This window comes from Drosophila arizonae, chromosome 2 (assembly GCF_054131065.1).
Source record: "Drosophila arizonae isolate 15081-1271.41 chromosome 2, UAZ_ARI_1.0, whole genome shotgun sequence".
In the NCBI taxonomy this organism is placed as follows: domain Eukaryota; kingdom Metazoa; phylum Arthropoda; class Insecta; order Diptera; family Drosophilidae; genus Drosophila; species Drosophila arizonae.
This window is the reverse complement of record NC_142922.1, coordinates 30,782,465-30,799,830: the sequence shown is the minus strand read 5'-3', so window position 1 is coordinate 30,799,830 and position 17,366 is coordinate 30,782,465. Positions and strand designations below refer to the sequence as shown.

At 44.3% G+C, this 17,366-nt stretch overlaps 3 protein-coding genes across 5 annotated transcripts; all 3 read right to left on the bottom strand.

The window, feature by feature from the left end:
- Positions 1-530: 530 nt before the first annotated feature.
- Positions 531-5,734, bottom strand: PEK (pancreatic eIF-2alpha kinase). Of its 3 annotated transcripts, none has more exons than XM_018018010.2 (4): positions 5,206-5,734; positions 3,432-4,173; positions 2,204-3,373; positions 531-2,143 (listed from the first exon to the last, which is right to left on the bottom strand). In XM_018018010.2, the coding sequence occupies exons 1-4, from the start codon at positions 5,436-5,438 to the stop codon at positions 758-760; spliced, it is 3,531 nt and encodes a 1,176-aa protein (XP_017873499.2). In that variant the 5' UTR covers positions 5,439-5,734; the 3' UTR covers positions 531-757. The 3 variants fall into 3 exon arrangements, with proteins under 3 accessions (XP_017873499.2, XP_017873500.2, XP_089325003.1); XM_018018011.2 differs by lacking the exon at positions 5,206-5,734 and adding an exon at positions 4,932-5,068; XM_089468877.1 differs by lacking the exon at positions 5,206-5,734 and adding an exon at positions 4,820-4,912.
- A 136-nt stretch (positions 5,735-5,870) lies between these two features.
- LOC108620958 (protein RER1) lies at positions 5,871-7,703 on the bottom strand. Its single transcript, XM_018018014.2, has 2 exons — positions 7,129-7,703; positions 5,871-7,072 (listed from the first exon to the last, which is right to left on the bottom strand). Exons 1-2 carry the CDS (start codon positions 7,210-7,212, stop codon positions 6,530-6,532), a joined length of 627 nt encoding a protein of 208 aa, XP_017873503.1. The 5' UTR covers positions 7,213-7,703; the 3' UTR covers positions 5,871-6,529.
- Positions 7,704-7,836: 133 nt separating this feature from the next.
- On the bottom strand, positions 7,837-17,316 carry Nup358 (nucleoporin 358). Its single transcript, XM_018018005.2, has 6 exons — positions 16,821-17,316; positions 13,602-16,455; positions 10,097-13,344; positions 9,157-10,018; positions 8,295-9,074; positions 7,837-8,235 (listed from the first exon to the last, which is right to left on the bottom strand). Exons 1-6 carry the CDS (start codon positions 16,890-16,892, stop codon positions 7,922-7,924), a joined length of 8,130 nt encoding a protein of 2,709 aa, XP_017873494.1. The 5' UTR covers positions 16,893-17,316; the 3' UTR covers positions 7,837-7,921.
- Positions 17,317-17,366: the final 50 nt, after the last annotated feature.

The window sequence follows — 17,366 nt, the reverse complement described above, 5'->3', positions numbered from 1 at the left end:
AGTTTTATCATTTTATGAACTTTTAATAATGCTATGTGAATGGTATATTTATGTATACTTATTTATATTCAGTTCACAAACATTTTAATATTTCCATAAATTGGAAGTCTTTTGACATAACATATATTATCCAATTGTTTAAAATCCTCATCTTCATATAAAAAACTTGAATATAAAAGAGGCAAATATATGATTTAAGTACTTGTTCGTATTTGAATACATACTCATTTGTCTGTCTTTTCATCTGATGCCACAAAAAATATATTTTTATGTTGTTATATTTTTCTTTTATTTCTTTCACTTATCGTTAAAACAAAAAACGCGTTCGTCAGAATTTAATTGAAAACAATTGATTTTGTAAATAATTCTAAAATCCGTTGATATAACTAACTAATAAATTAGCTTCAGGATAAGTATACAAACGATTAGGAGTTTACCTAAATTCTAGTGACGTTAGTTAGTTCTAGTTACGTTTGTTTCAAAAACCTTATGTATTTTTACCTTCACTTTTGAAAGTAAAACAAACTGCATAGCTCACTATATGAACTTTAATAATAACTATAATTTACAATAGGCATGAATAAAATGAATAACTTAAAATTAGTTGAATGCTCGATTCGCATTTCAGCCGCCAACGTGCCTTGAGTAATAATTGAATATTAAAAAAAAAATAGATAACTTATAATCAAATGTTGATGACTTAATTTAACTTAAAGCTATGGGTTCATACACCAACGTCCCTCGGCTGTTGTCTTTATCACTGATGCTGTTCGCTGTTGGTGCTAAAAGTGCGGCTGCGACTCAGCCGACGCGTGGCTGCCTCCATCGCTGCCTGTTCGCTGTGGCCATCTACCATGCGTTCGGGCAGCTGTAGAATTTCGTGCAACTGCTGTTTCAGCTGATTTGTTTGCGGCCGTTCCGCTGGCTGCGAAGAGAGCATCTTTTGAAGCAACTCATACTGCTCCGGATGTTGTTTGACAAAGTCCTCAGGATAGTGGCCATCCCTCAAGGCACGAAGAGTCTTAATGCGTTCCATTTCAGTGGAAAAATAAACATGCAGCTCAAAAAATATTAAGCCCAGCGAATATATATCCACCTTGTAGTCATAATTCTGACCACGTAATTGCTCTGGTGACATGTACAGATGTGTGCCCACCAACTGCGTGTGGCGGGCGCAAGACGGTAAACCAGATTGATCACCGCAATCATTTAAGATATTTGGAATATCCGCCATGTCGGTAACGAGTCCAAAGTCGCCAATCTTGATCTGTCCATCCTTGGAAAAAAATATGTTACTAGGCTTCAGATCGCGATGTATTAGGCCCTTTAGGTGGACATATTCTACCGCATCCACAATCTGGTGGAAGATGTGAGCGATATGCGCGGCACGCGCCTCGGTGCGATTGTCCCGCAGCCAGTCGCGCAGACTCTCCTTGCGGCATAGCTGCATTTGTATATAAAGGTAAACCTTATTCGGCTTAGCTGTGTTCCCGTTCTGCGTAGTAGAGTTTGACAATACTATCTGGTTGCTGTGTGACTGTGTTTGCATCTGTTGGTTGTGATTGTGATTATTATGATTGTGAGGTAGCGCCAACGTCGATGGTTTGCGCCTGGGCGATACTTCAGCGTCATCATCTGTGCCGCTGCTGTTGCCCTTCGAACGAACCGATTCGATTTGAAATGAATTAGATAGCTGATGCTGCGTGTAATTGATGTTCTTCAAATCAAAGGATGCAGAGTGCACATCAATGGACACAGCGGTCGGTTGGGTACGCTGCTGGATCTCGTTACTGGGTGGCATCGGCTGCTTCTCGCTCATGTCTATTTCGTCTGCATGGAGAGCCGCTGACTGTGATTCGCTGCGAAATTCAATAAGCGAATCATCATCATCATCTTCGTTGTATTTTGCAATGCGGCTGAACGATTTGTCGCCATGCCCATAATCATTGCTACAGGCAGTGCTGTTCACAGTATCCGAGACCCAAGAAGCTAGATCATGATGCTTTTTATGTGGATGATTTGGAAAAGTTGGCATGCTACTGCCATCCGGAGTTTCAATTTGTATGGAAGTTGACATTTCGTGTGCCAACAGCTTACGGTCCTCCTCTTCCTGCCAGCCTACAGGTGGTGTTTCTACCCAGGACTGCAATAAAAAATATATTATTTTTCTACCATTTGAAATATAAGTTAAATAGAAACATACATGAAAGTATCGCACGATATTTTGGTGCTCGCAGCTGGCCAAGGTCCGCGCCTCACGCAGAACACGTTGACGCGAGGACTCCTTATTCGGCAATGTTATACGTTTGATCGCATAATGATTTTCATCCAACTTGTTCTTTGCCTCAAAGACCACGCCGAATCCGCCTCGACCCAGGCATTGCATCAGGTCGAAGTCTGATTGAAAACGCGATACAAAGTGCTCACCGGAATTTGTGGTCGACTCTGAAATGGACCTCTGCAAGCGCCTAACACTTGAAGCGTTATTATGTTGATTTCCACGCTGCTGGTGATGGTTCCCTGCCAAGGACTGCACTGGCCCCAAGAGCGCCTGGGTAGATGCCTCCGTCGCTTCAATGGCCGTCTGAACAGGCACATGCCTCTCGATGACAAAGTACTCACGTTCAACTCGTTGATTGCGGTGGCCCATAAACATGTTGAGCAGCACCGCTGAGGTGAACGCAATGACCACAATCTCCTTCCACCAGAACCACAGCGAGAGAATGATAACCTTGACAGGTGCATCAATATCGTCCAAGCTGAAGCCCAGATCATCATTGATACTCTGATTTCCGCCAGCTGCATTTGATTTGCTACCTTCTTCTTCTTCGTTAGTGCTCGGTGGCTTCTCTATAGCAGGCAAGTCAGTGGGTGTATCATTAGCGCCACATTCCAGCTTACCACTTTGCTTGCTCAGCTGTGAGTCGGTGTAGAAATAGAAACCATTGCCATTTACAAACTCCGAGGCATTCAAGACTGACTGCGCTGCCACAGCCAAGTTCTGGTCGTCATATCGAACTAATTCATTTCTCCCATAGTCCTCGGATATGATTACTTGATCGCGCTCGTTCTGGAAAAGCACTAATGAGTTTTTGCTGGCTGCAATCGGCCGCCAGGGTATTCGCGGCAGAGAACTTGTATCGCCCGAAAGCTGTTGATACTGCTGCGACTGAAACATAATTTCTTCTCGCAAACGAATGGACTCCTGTATATATAACTGCTTTTCGTACATGCCCAAATAGATTGAGGGCGCATGGATGGGCTTGCCCTCTACGTGCTGTTCAGCCTGCCAATGAGCCGAACCAAAAAGATCGATGGACTCCAATTCGTCGGCTTCATTTGTGTGCCATACACTCACAATGGGATTGTTGAACTGTGAAGTAAAATAAAGCGAGTTATTTATTATCTTTAATTTGGTTCTACACACTCACCTGGTGCTTCCAGAGCATTAGCTGGGGATCACTCTTGCTAAATGCACACACAATGCCCTCTGGCACTACAACTCTTATATCCACATCCAAGACAGCCAGTTCAATGTCGCTACGCGGCTCCTCATGACAATCATCGGCTCGAATCAGATTAAGCTCGTGCTGTCCAACGCTAAAATTCCAGCGCTCAATGCCTGTACGGGACTCAACGGCCCGTACTGTTTGAGTCTGGCGACGGATCACGATAACGTCGTCCAGAAGGGAATTGTGTGGAACAATGTAACCCTCTTCATCTCTCAATTCCTCATCAGCATGCTCTTCATTATGATCATTCTTATCTTGTGCGCTAATTGTATCGTTAATGACACGCTCCTCATTCGTGGCATTCACACAGCCATTTATGGAACACTCGTAAAGGAGCTGTCCAGTTCTCACGGAAACGCCATAGTTACGTGTCTCCTTGCCGCCGGAGATAACAAGATCATCACTGAACTTAGCGCTGGAGCTAAGTAAGTTCTCTGCAGTAATGGGTATGGGATCAATGGAATCGCCATCGAATTTGTAAATACCTCCACTCAGGGATGGTATCATGCGTACAAACTGTCCATTATTAGTTAGCTCTAGGCGATGAATGCTTGATGAGATGAGTGGACCGGGTCCCGTTTCAATGCTCCATCGCTGTTTGCCTGATTTTGCAATATCCAAAGCGCTGAGGCGACCATCTAACGTAGTGATATACAATAATCTGCAGAGAAAAATGAAATTAATTTTCAATATAGAACTCCAGAATTGACATTTTTTAGCAATTAATCAATATATACCCTATAATTTACAGCTCGATACATTTTTTTAAGCTCCTACATCAGTAAGTTCACGCAAATCAATACCATATACTTTACAGTTGTCCTCAGTTCTATAAAACAAAAAATAAAAGCTCTTACATCGAGGGTGACACTAGGCTGTATATACCCTTTACTCTACAACGGTTCGATAAAACAAAATAAAGCCCTTATAGAGGCCCACACTGTTATCTAACCCACCAATGCTCGAAATACACATCACAGTTACATTAGCTGTGGTGGTGGCATGAGAGGTGTTGTTAGTGGACTTGTGAAACGTAAACAGAATTATGCGCAAAAAAATCAGTCAACAAGTGTTCGCCGCTAAGAAAAATGCTACACGCACATGCATGAACACACACACACACCCACCTACCTATACACACACCTGCTAAAGATGGCACAGAAGCCGACTTGGCGTCTGACCGGACGGCAAAACAAAAGCGAAAAGAATGGTGAAATTCGAAATCGCTTTGCATAAAACGTTTTGAAATTCTAAGCTTTGAGAGAAATTATAATCGCACGTTCCACAGCTAAATTTATTCTAATTACCAGGCAAATAGTTGTTGGTTTTTCTGTGTTTTGTTTGTTTTTTGTTATTAATATTAATGTATACAACTTTACAGTCAATTAGTTAGTGTTAAACACTTGACACATGACTCACCGTCGGTTTGATAAGCTCGAACAAACATCAAATTTATTTGACATGATTTTTACTGATGCCAGGATATTGTGAATTCACATTCGAGCTCTACACTGCTTAATTTCAACTATTATTCAATCGCATTACATTTGCAGTGCATAGTTCTTAACTGCGGTATCTTCATACTTGCACTGTTTATTTGCGAACTTTCGAGAACAACTCCACATACATACATACATGTGTATGTATGTATGTCTCTTAGAAACAAAATGCTTGTGTAGGTTCTTCGTCTTACCTTCGTCCAATGCTTCGTTCCTGCTGCTCCACACAGTGCGGTATTCCAGGTGGAGTTGGCTTTGCCGCTTGCAGATCCGATTCGCTTGACTCTTCGGGCAATGGTGATGATGCTGACAAACCTTCAACTGAAGGCATTACTAAAGCAGATGTAACTAATGATGTGATCATGGTGTAAAGGATGAGGCGACGGCGTCGAATTATGAGGCCATTTAGAACATTTTTTATTGCCATTATACGTGGGTGCCGTATATTTGTAATTAGAACACCTGAGTGTTGAGTTAGCTGTTAATTGGATTTTTTGACGACGTCGGCGACAGATTCGTCGACGGCGCTGAAGAGTTTACTTTGGTTACAATAGCAGCAGGAGCGCCCATCAAAGCGAAGGCACATTGCTGCATTACTCGGACGACGTAGAACAAAAACAATTACAAATTGTTATAAACTATTTTCTTAGACTATCACAACACACTGCGTGGTGCAGTTTCGCAACAGCGATGTCCGTATTAGGGCTGGGTAAAAGTGTGACCAGTTTCGAGCAGTCGCAATGTATATACCAGGGCTGCCAACGCAAGAAAAGTAAAGTGGCAGCTCCAACCATTACACTCTTCGCGCACTAGCCAGTGTTTCGCGCCAAAATCAAATTCCAATTTATCCGATGTACTCTTAGTTTCATTTGTTTTTATTTTATTCATATGATGCACCCAGTTCAAACCTTCTTTAGTTCGTTATATTCTAACATTTTGTATAGTTAACGCTAACAATATATGTAAAAACAAAAATACATATCTAGCCAAGGTGTGTAATCAAAAAATTTAGGATTCCGTAAATCTACTTTTTGGATTTGAAAAAGGTAAAGGTAATTTTAAGTTATAATCGTTAGCTAGAATATTGAACTGTTGTTTGTGGAACAGAAGTTGCATAGAAATAAATATAAGATAATAAAGAAATTATATAAACAATAAACAATTTTTTGCACAAAACGCCGCACGACAACGTAATAAATCAAAAACTAAATAAATGAATGCCTCATAAACAAAATAGCATGCTAGCTTGAATACAATGATGGAACCCGAAATTATTGCAGATGTGTGGTTTACATGAATTTGTTTGAGTTTTTACTTAGTTTCCGATATAACTTCCTAATATTCCTCAATTGCTATGATTTGCGGTGGTTTAGCAGTAACCGCGGACGTCCCTGCAGCCGTTGAACTTGCTGCCGCCGCTGAGGCTGAGCTGTTTACGGTTGATGTTGCTACTGCTGATGCCGTTGCTGTTGTTGCACCTGTTGTCGTTTGTGTGTCCGGCGTCTGTGCGGCTAATTGTCACTTTGAGCTAGCTCCTCCAATACTGGGGCCACCGCCCGCAACCTGGCTGACGCGCTGATATCGTGGCTTATTCCGGGTGAATGGTAAGTACTTGTACTTGATCATATGCTTGATTTGCCGCTTCATCGTTATGCAGAAAAGTGTAATAAAATACATGACTAATATTGGCCAGAAGACAGGCACATTGAAAAAGTCAAAGAACGTGCAAAATAGGCCAATTGCAGTGCTTTTTGTCACCGACAGCCAGAACTTGAATTCGGGCAGTCGTCGTATGAATGGTCGAAACTCCTCATTGCTATGCCTGGGTAAATTCGGTCCCTCGTCGTCATCTTCTTGCGCATATGGATCAAATTCCGGATCGATTTTTGGCGTCAAAAATGCAATGAACAGATTCAAGTGATAGATTCCAAGGGCGTAACACACAATATACCAGCCCTGATAGATGAATATTCGCAGTACAAATAGGAGCAACACAAATCCAGCAAACACCCATCGCATACGTGTGTGCGGCGTAGAGCGATCAAGGGATGATTGGTAGATCTGTAATCAGCGATGAGTCAATAAATGCATTCTATAATCAATATACACTCACTCACCTGTGATAAACGCAGAAAGAACTTTTTAACGCCACCCCCGCCACTGGTCGACGTTGACGTACTCGCACTGTCTTCATTCATCATTGTGACCGTAGTTTGGTGTAGCGCCTGCTACCCCTCCGCAAACAGCTACCCGTTTTTTTCTCACTCGCAATGGTAGAAATTTTGTCTTCTCGATAGTTTGGCGTCAAACTTTCGATGCAGCTGGCGACGCAATAGCGACGTCAAAAACAAAACAAAAAAAAAAAAAAAGAAAACAACTACAATCACCTCTTCAAGTGTAAATTATTTCATTGCCCTGCTGCGACGTCTCCTCCTGATCGACCTCCTTCCTCTTTCTAATACAAAATGCTTGTTTTCGTGTCGACTCAGATGTCAATGTGTATTTCAAGTATCAATGCCTGCTGCTGACTATTTCTATATAAATTTAGCACGTTTGGTGTTTACAAAATAATGCATTAATTAGATTACTAATCGTGTCGGCATCACTAATTTATTGTTCTTTTTTCACACAGTTCACCACGTCATTATGTCAAATGTAGTGCACTCTCTCACATTATCTGTCAAGCGTACTAGTGTTGTAAAACTCGCATATAGCAGTGTTGCTCGGTGAAATAGTAACCAGTGCTGTAAACCTCAAAATAAAGTAATAACGAGGCTGCCAGATCGCTCGCAAACGATAATCAAATTCAAATCAAAAACTCGAAATATGAATTCATTTCATTTTTATTACTTTTCGATCTTATATAACAATGAAATATTAGTATTTAGCTTAGGACACATAAATATTAATTCAAGTTTCCGATTGAGACTCTGACGCATGCGACGCTTTGGCGTCAGCTATGCACATCTGCACAGTCTCTAAGAACTTTTGCGCAATCTCTTCTTTCTTAAAACGACAGGCAAGACGCTCCATTTCACCCTCACTCGATTCGGCATAGTTAAAGCTCGCCCAAATGAAGCTCTTCTTTTGTCCGTTCATGTAATCCATGTTGAATGACTCACCTATCGGCATGTTGAGTACCAGCTTGAAAATTTGCTCACGACGCATTAAAATACGACAAGTTTTCAAAGTTTTATGCTTTAAAATCTTTATCTCGCCCACTCCTATCGAAATGTTAATTAAACATTAATCAATAATTTTAAAATGTATTTGCAAAACTTACCGCGCTCCTTCCACTCCTTGGTATCCGAAATGTAGCGATATAATGTGGCGCGCTCACCAAACAGTTTGTCCTCATCCTCTTCTCCAGTGGTTACCACAATTTCATTGGGTAGGGCTATGATGGGCTCGTAATGCGGATCGTAGTTATCGTCGTCATTATTGTTTTCAACACTGTTGTCTTGTGTGTCTGTTGGAGTTGATGTGCTGCACGGCGCTTTGAAGTTTTTAAAAGCATCTTGGTGTGTCAATCCAAAGAAGCCACCGGACTCCGATTTTTTAAAACCAATCGGATTACTGGACCCCTTCGCTGCTAAACTTGCAAAATCGTCGCTTCCAGCTAATCCAGCGAAACAATTGATATTTCCTTGATCAGCTATCGTGGAGGCAACGACTGCCTTTGTCCCAATAGATCCTGCCGCAATATTCTCTTTGTTATCCTTTATCTGATTCTGGTTGTTTATCATGTCGGCAAATGACATGGTTTTATCTTTTGCTAGATTGCCAAACGAGGGTGTCACACTCGATCCGGCGATGCTGCCAAACGTTACACCAGATGAAGCGTTACTGCTGGTGTTTGTTAAGTTGTTTTCGCCAAACGGGCTGAAAGTTAGCTTGGGCGTTTCGCTTTGATTGGCTGCCTGTGGCTGACCGCCAAATATCGAAGTTGTCTGATTATTAATCTTGTTATCCGAGCCACTAAAACCTCCAAAGATGGAATGCGACTGCTGCGCCTTGCCTGTACTGCCTCCAAACCACGATGTACTCTGCGCAAATGGTTTATCTAAGGACAAAATGTATTGAGATCAAAAGCGAAACATATGAAAATGCACTTTGCTTCAGTGAAACCTGAAACCAATTCTTACCCGAATTGCCGAAAACGAAGCCACCTCCTACATCGGCCGACTGCTTCGTATTCAGTTTGGATGACGCTGCTGAGGCTGTTGTGGAGTTAGCGGAGACAGCATTGCTAAAACCACCGAAACTACTCGATTTATCTGAGGTGTTGTTGGCCGATAAAGAACTGGCCTTAAGTAAGCCTCGACTGGCCAACGAAACACCTTCTTGCACCTGAGGCTTGTCCTGTGCCTGGGGTGTGGGTAATTGCAATTCTGGCAAAGTCAGTGGCAGCGCTCTTATTTCCCCTTTAACCTTTGGCGGCTGCCCATAGTCAAACTTTTCTGGCTCGCAACCACGACAGCCGGCGCACGTCGACTCTGCAGTTAGAAACTCGCAGCTAAGCGACAGTTTTTTTGCTAGTAACTTGATTTCATCGGAAACGACCGATTGTTTATCATTGGGTTTACTGGGAGTAGCACTTAATTGCGCTTCTTGTTGGGTTTCGTCCTCTGTAATGGGCTGGGCTGTGCCGTTTAACGCACTCTTCACTGCACTATGGAATGCCTGAGCAATTTCCGCGTTCTTGAAGCGCAAAGCGAATCGTTCCAGCACAGACTCGCCCTCACTGAAGTCGTGCACAGCAAACATCCAGGATTTTTCATCTTTGGGCTTGTAGATCACGCTTGAGTTGAGCACATGGTTCAGACAGATCTTGAGGACTTGCTCTCGACGCATGACAACACGCAGATTATTGGTCTCCTTATGACGAAGGATTTTCACATTTCCCAAGCCTCGTTCTTTCCACTCGCCATCTTCAGACAGGCGATAAAGCTTGGCACGTTGAACATAGAGCAGATGCTCATCCTCCTCTCCGGTCTTCACATCAACCTAGAAGATTCGATTTTTATTATAGAAATATTTCAATCAATTATATTTTGCATTTATAAGCAATGTTATATTACTTACCTTATCCGGTAGCGGAATTACGGGTGCAAAATATGTATTGTTCTCCTCCTCTTCCACATTGCTCTCATCATCGTTGCTTACATCAGCGCCTCCCTGATTTCGTGTGGGACTCTTTGGCGGCTGCTGCTGCTGCTGTTGCTGCTGCGGTTGCTGTTGCTTCTGCTCCTGCTGCTGACTCTTTGGCATTGAGAAGCTAAATTTGTTGGAAGCCAAAGAACTGCTGTTTGAACCTGTCGTTGGCATAAAACTAAAACTGGCCGATTGAAAGATGCTGCCCTCGGTGGTCTTATTCGGCAAAGCGCTAGATTCTGTGGTTGATGACTTGCTGGTTGACACTGGCGCACCAAAACCAAAAGTAAACTTGGTTGAAGGAGGTGGAAAGCTCGCAAAGCCGCTTCCTTCAAGTTTGTTGCCTTTCTTTGGCACGCTGTCATCCTTCGGCGCCTCACAAGCCACACAGTATAATTGAGCTGCATCGTTTGAAGTATAGCAATCTTTACAGCTCCAGCTGCCCGTCTTTGGCTTGAAGGCATCGCCAAAACCAAGAGTTTTGGGTGTTTCTGTCACAGGGGCCGGGGCCTTAACACTCGATACGCCATTACCAGAATTAGTAACGGCTGTTGAATTTGCAGTAGTTGCGGCTGTTGTTGTTGTTGCGGTAGTCACAACTGGATCCGCTGGGGGCTGCACTTTATCCACCGCCGGTTTCACACCAAAGCTAAAGGTTGGTGTCACTGGGCTCTGGCCAAAGCCAAAAGAGAATTTGCCGGCGCTGCTGCTTAGGTTGAGAGCCCCACTCTGTCCCAATCCCGATGTCTTTGGTGGCACAGTGTCATCCTTGGGACCTTCGCAGGCCACACAATAAAGTTGTGCAGCATCGTTAACGGTATAGCAGCCCTGACAGTTCCAGCTGCCGGCTTTCGGTTTGAAAGCATCCCCAAAGCCCTGAACTTTGGTTTCCGAGTCCTTATTTGAATTCTTCTCAACCTGTTTGGTTTGATTGGGCTCCTCCTTTGACATAGCCGCCTGCGCCTTCAGTATCGTGTCGTAAAACTCCTTACATACGTCAGCAGTCTTGAATCTCACACATAACATCTCTGTGGTTGGCTCTTGTTCCGCATAATCCTGTCCCGCCCAGGTCAGGGCATTCTGTGAGTTCTTTGCATATTGGAATTTTGTGTCTGGTAGGATCCGCTGATTGCAACACAATTTGAGCACCTGTTCGCGCCGCATAAGCAAACGCACAACAGTCGGATCTGATTTCATTTGTAAGATCTTAATGTTGCCCAATCCACGCTCCTTCCACTCGTTGGTCGCCTTATCAAAGCGCAGCAACTTGGCGCGATGCTCGAATAGCACCAATTCATCCTCCTCGCCAGTGACGACCTCGACAAGCTCAGGCAAAGGAATCACAGGCGCAAATTGTGCTGTCGGAACATATTCCTCCTCAGCCTCCGCATCCGATGTGTTCGATCGATTTAAATTATTTTGCTGGGATTCCGTTATGGTTTGCTGCTGATTTTGCTGGGGCTGTGCTGTGGTTTTTTGCTGACTTTGTTGACTTTGCTGAGTTGCTTCCGATTTGCCAAAGAGGTTGCTGCCAAAGTTAAAGGCGGTGGTAAAAGGTGTGTTGTTGTGACTTGTGGTGCTCGTGTCACCCACAGCCGAAACGCTGCCAAAGGACAGATTGACAGCTGATGGCTTAGTGCCCAGACTACCAAAGTTGAAATTGGCAAATGGCGACGTCGTAGCTGTAGTAGTGTTTGTTGAGCTGGGCACGTTGCCAAACAGTGTCTTGGGGACTACGGAATCGGTTTTGGGCTGAGTGCCACCCACCTTATTTGAGTCGGTTTGCTTGGGCACCGCATTCGTTGCGGGAGTGCTGGTCACAAAGCTGTTAACAGCGCTACTCTTGGCCAGACTCAATGCGGGCGGTAAGACTTCCGTGTTGACTGCCTCCTTTGCCGCCTTTTCGAAAGCCAACTTAAACTCTTTGGCTGTCTCGGCCAGCTTAAAGCGCACCAAAAACTTTTCCAGCCTCAACTTTTCGTCAGCAAAATCGTTGGCTGCCCACAGGAATGACTTCTCCTCCTTATCCTGCTCGGGTGTCGTAATGGTCATACCCGACGTAATTTTGTGATTCGCGCAAATCTTATGCGTTTGGTCACGACGCATCAGAATGCGGGTGCATCCGGTTGTTTGGTTCTTTAAAATCTTGATGATACCAATACCGCGCTCCTTCCACTCTTTGTCAATGTGCCGGAACAGTTTGGCTCGATGACTGAACTCAACTATTTCATTCTCCTCGCCAGTTCGCACTTCTATCTCATCTGGTAGCGGTATGATACCTTGGAAATCTGGTCGCGGATCATAGTCAAGCTCAGCGGATGCATCTCCTCCACCGAAACTATTGTTTGCTTCATTACCGACGCTGTCGTTGTTTGCCGCCGCATCCGCTGCCATTTCTCTCTGCTTCTCAGCCGCCGCCTGCGCGACCTGCGTCTTAAATGAAAATGTGGACGGAGATAGTCCACTGAAAATGTTGCTCGAAGTCTTATTGCCGAGATTGAAAGTAAAATCACTTCCCGCAAGTACTGGCGGCTCTGTGGTCTGTACTAGACTTGGCTTAATATGCTGCGGCGGTATGGTGACGCTAAGCGTGGGCTGAGCAGTGGCGACTGCTGTCTTGGGAAGCGGATCTGAGCTGGTGATGACCACATTGGCTGGTGGCTCCTTTTCCACGGGCTGGTTATTAAGGGCGCGATTGAAAACAGCAGCAGGAGCTGGTATTGGAGCAGCGGATGTCGTAACCGATGTAACGGATGTGGACGCAGCAGTTGCGGACAGATTTACTGGAGCTGGAGCTGCGGGCACAGATGCAGATATAGAAGTAATTACTCCAGCAGTAGATAGGGAAATTGGTGTTGTCGCTGCCATGGGCTTCTGCTGCGCCAGAGGAGGCTGCACTGATGGCTGCAATTGCTGAGTCGCTTGTCCAACATTCTGTGGAACTTGAACGGAAGCTGGCCCAAACGGTGTAGGTCCACTGTTGAAAAAGTTTGCTGTGGAAACTATGGGCACATTCGGCGCCGCTGGCGGTTGGCTGAACTGTGACTGCGGAGCCTGCGGAATCACTAAACTGGATGGCGGCGGCGGCATTCCATAGTTCAAGCCCTCAATAAACGGTGCTCCTGTCGGATTTTGATACATGTTTGGCGGCACTCCGAAATTGGTTGGTGGGCGTGGACCTGCATAAGAAGTAGATGTGAATGTATTCATTATTTAATTAAAACTGAAATAAGTAATCTGTTAACTGCCAAAGACAAATTTCGACTGTGTTCCTAGGCCATGTAAACTACTGTAATGAATTTTTTTAAAAGACCAATCTAGATGCTAGCTCGAAGTTTTATGTAACGCTAGATTTGATGACAAGTGCATGTAAATAACTATATATATAAATTCATTACCATTAATCTTACGGCTTTTAATAATTTTGAAAGCTTACCATAGAAAGGCGGCGGCAGGTTTGTTGGCGCCGGAGGAGTTCTCATGAACTGAGCCTGGCTAGCAAAGTAGTTGTACATCTGATTCTGATTGAACATGGGACTGTTGTATGCTGCATTCGAATGGGGAGCATTTCCAGCTGGCGGAAAGAATCGATCTTGGGCATTATGAGCTGGTGGCACAGTGTTCAGGAAATTCGTCTGGATCGCATCATCCAAGTTCAGGTATTCATCCAGACCCAGGGCAGCCGCAGCTGCCGCCGCGTCAACCTCGCGGGTTTGCGATTCATTTCCACTTATCTTGCACTTTTTGAGCAGCTCTTCAAGACTATCAAACTTGTCCGCTAAGGTTTTGACTTCCTGTCGCATGGCCTCCATTCCGTCACCCACATCAACCTTTAGCGTATCCAATTGCTTGCTGAGCTCTTTCATTGTATGCTCCAGCTGTAGAGTGGCAAGGTTCTGCGACTCCGCTTGGCGCCTCGAACGATTGAGGGAACGATTAAGTGCATTTGCAGCGCCGGTATAAAAATCATCCTCTGCATCCTCATATGCACTGGAGTTGTTATGATGTTCAGGTGAACAGTATGGCTCATCAGACATGGAAACCTTCAGTTCACGCTGCACCACAGAGTTCAACGGATGATCGACAGCACTGCCCAGCAAAGCCTTCGTTTCTCTCAGGCATTCTATGCGTCGCTCCTGAAAGTTTTGCCGAGCCACTCGAGAGGCGTGGCTGGACTCTGCCAGTTGACGATAGGACTCTGCTTGCAGATAAGTGGCCATTGGCAACCTCAGGCCACGTATGTCCTTCACAAACTCTTGCAAGTTTCCCATCTTTATTGACCGCCTGTTCAAATAGGAGAGTGCATCTTCAGCCAATGTCTCGATTTGCGTCCACACGTCGCTTGCATTTGCATTTAAATACTTAAAGTATCTGTAAAACGGTTCCAACTTATGCTCTTGATGGCGTATCATCATGCTTATTGCCAGCTTGTAGAAGGCCTCGATTCGCTGCTCCAAACAGGGAGCATCCTCACGACTGGCTAGCAGCTTGCCCAGCTGCAGTAGCATTATTATCTCAATGTGCGGCTCGTTCTGGCAGCGTATCACTTCTAGACCAAATTGGAGCTGATCTCGACTCTCAACGCGATCAGTCATATTGACGTTGTCATGGATGCGCTGCATTACATTCCACCAGGTGTTCTGTTCCGTCGTTATTAGCTCGTTGCGTCCAACAATATTAGCAAATGGAAACATGAACGGACGATCGGCCGCAATGCGATTGCCGACATGGGAGCTGTTGTAGGTCTCACGCTGCACCTCCAACCTGCGCTGTGCCTGAAGCACCACAGCATACAGGAATACGTCGACATCTACTTGGCAAAGAGTGTCCACGCTACAGTTGCTCAAATCCTTTTTACAGTCTCGCCTGAACGCTTTGTAGAAGTGGACGCGCGGCGCCTCAGCTAAATTCTCCGCACTGAGCGCTAAGTAAACATGATGTTCGAGGGTTGGTGGAGCTAGCTTAAGCGCCAGCTGCTCGAACTCCTCGATCTCGGCTACGGAAGGCCACTCGTACAGTGGTTGCTGCAGGCGCTGATCCTGCACCAAATGCGACGACTTTTCCTTCAGCTTTGTTTCGGGGTGCGTGTATAACTGTTGATAGAGCTGTGAGCGCCACTGGCTGTCCACGCAACGCTGCCGCGCCGTCTCTAATAGCTCAGTGCTGCTAGGCCAAAGGCCTTGCACTTGATTGACTGCATCATTTGGAGGTGTTTGCACACAGCCGTGCAGCGTACGTCCCAGCTGAGCACACCGAAAGGCGGCTTGATGCTGCCAGAGCTCCAGTAGCTTCTGTTGCACACTGCTACAGTGACGTTGCCAGTAAGAGGATTTCTCCTTAATTGAGTTCTGCTGATATCCAAGCAAGAGAAGCGGCAGAGCCGCACGCACCGTGCTGAACCATTTGTTTTTGTTGCTCAACATTTCGCGCTTGAAGAGCACCGTTGCAGCGTGTAAAAGAAACTGTCCAGAGTAGTGTTCCAGGCAACGCTGGTGCAGTTCATGGCCGTTATTTATCGATAGCTGATCGGCAAGGAGACTAAACTTGTATACATATTGATCAAGTTTGAAGAGCAGAGCGAGGCTTTCCCCCAGACTGTTGTTGGTATCGGACTGGAGGTTGAGCTGAAGGAGACGATCGATAGTGATTAGCAATAGCTGCCAGAACGGCCAGTCCTTCGATGTATCTTTGGACTCGCTCTTTAGCAGCACCATCCAAATAGCATCGTACCACTCGATCGATTGAGACTGAGCCGGCATTTCCATTTCCGTTTTGTATGCATACTTGAACGCTTCATCGATGCGTTTCTTCTCCAAGAATGTTTGTATCAAACGCAACTGCAACAAACTGTTATTCGGATGCGACATCAGCTCTTTTTTAATAACCAGCTCCATCGAATTATTCTGCTCGGCTGAATCCGCTGTGCTGGCCGTAGCGCGCATGCGTAGAGCAAGTAGCAGCTCGCTTTCCTGCAGATCCTCAACCTTGCTGGCCAACTCTAGCCAAAAGGAAGCCCGGTCCGGGCTGCAAAGATTACTTTGTTCAATAAGTAGTTTGCAACTCTCCTTTATCACGTCCGGCTGTTTCGGATTTAACTGAATTGATCGTTGGTAATGATCCAAAGCCTTCTGATAGTCCGGCTGCTTTTGCTGTTTGTAGCATCGGGCGATTAGCTTATGAGCGCCAGCATCATCGTTGATCTTCAAAAACGCATTCAAGTGTTCAATAGCCTTTGAGTATTCTTGTATCTTGCTGTACAAGCGGCCAACCGCCCAACCCTTCATGTCGCGCTGTTATGATGGGAGTAAAGCAAAGTGAACATAACCTCAATTAGCATTATAGTATGAACTGTATGTTTAGTTGTAATTTTGTTAGTCTTAATTTAGTATTAGTATTTGTTCTCATTTATTTTGTATTTATATTTAAATTAATAATACACAAAATTTTCTTTGTTATACTCGTACGTTCTCGCAAAGCGGCATCTTGACATCACATTAAGAGACGCCGACAGCCAAATGCTCATACATACATACATATGTATATACGTATGCATTGGTACATATGCATGTATGCGCATTAATGGCGGGCGCCTATTTCGCAAGCGTTGCTAAAAAAAACTATTCCAAGAATATTGATATTAATGCATACAACTAACCTCTGAGCCAGGCGGCACCTTCGAAAACATCTTGTGGACATGCTCATCTACCTCTTTCCGAGTTGTAAACATTTTGTCAATTCCAATTACGTTAGTAGCTTGTATTATTCACTTTCTTGTGTGCAAAAATGTGCCTCGTCCTCGCTCGTCGTATACTCAGCGACAGACTAAAGCAATTTTCTTATATTTTAAGAAAAGGATACTATATTTTTATGAGCTTGTTGTTATACTTGTTATACTTGTTATTGCGTGTTTTTATAACAAAAGTAACTTTTTATTTTTTAATGCGATCAGAACAGCAATTAACTACTTTTTAGCGCGCACGCAGCGCCGAGTTGTGCAAATATGCTTATAAGATCAATCGGTATATCGATATAAGTCCAAACTTATCGAAATACGCCGAAATTGTTGATTATACAAACATTTTATTCAATTTAGTTACACTTTGCATTATTGCATACAAACTTTAACCAATTTTATCTAGGTACATACAATACAATATTTTGATACATAACTCCTAAATTACAGTAAGGTATGACCAAAGAA

Bases quoted from the DNA above. Each gene is read 5' to 3' on its own strand.
- PEK (XM_018018010.2), bottom strand. From the start codon at position 5,438: ATGGCAATAAAAAATGTTCTAAATGGCCTCATAATTCGACGCCGTCGC. The intron at 4,174-5,205 runs GTAAGACGAAGA...TTTTCTCTGCAG, and splicing joins GAACGAAGCATTGGACGAAG to ATTATTGTATATCACTACGT. The intron at 3,374-3,431 runs GTGAGTGTGTAG...TTTACTTCACAG, and splicing joins TAATGCTCTGGAAGCACCAG to TTCAACAATCCCATTGTGAG.
- LOC108620958 (XM_018018014.2), bottom strand. From the start codon at position 7,212: ATGATGAATGAAGACAGTGCGAGTACGTCAACGTCGACCAGTGGCGGG. The intron at 7,073-7,128 runs GTGAGTGAGTGT...CGCTGATTACAG, and splicing joins TCTTTCTGCGTTTATCACAG to ATCTACCAATCATCCCTTGA.
- Nup358 (XM_018018005.2), bottom strand. From the start codon at position 16,892: ATGTTTACAACTCGGAAAGAGGTAGATGAGCATGTCCACAAGATGTTT. The intron at 13,345-13,601 runs GTAAGCTTTCAA...CTTCTTATGCAG, and splicing joins CCTGCCGCCGCCTTTCTATG to GTCCACGCCCACCAACCAAT. The intron at 8,236-8,294 runs GTAAGTTTTGCA...ACATTTCGATAG, and splicing joins CAAGGAGTGGAAGGAGCGCG to GAGTGGGCGAGATAAAGATT.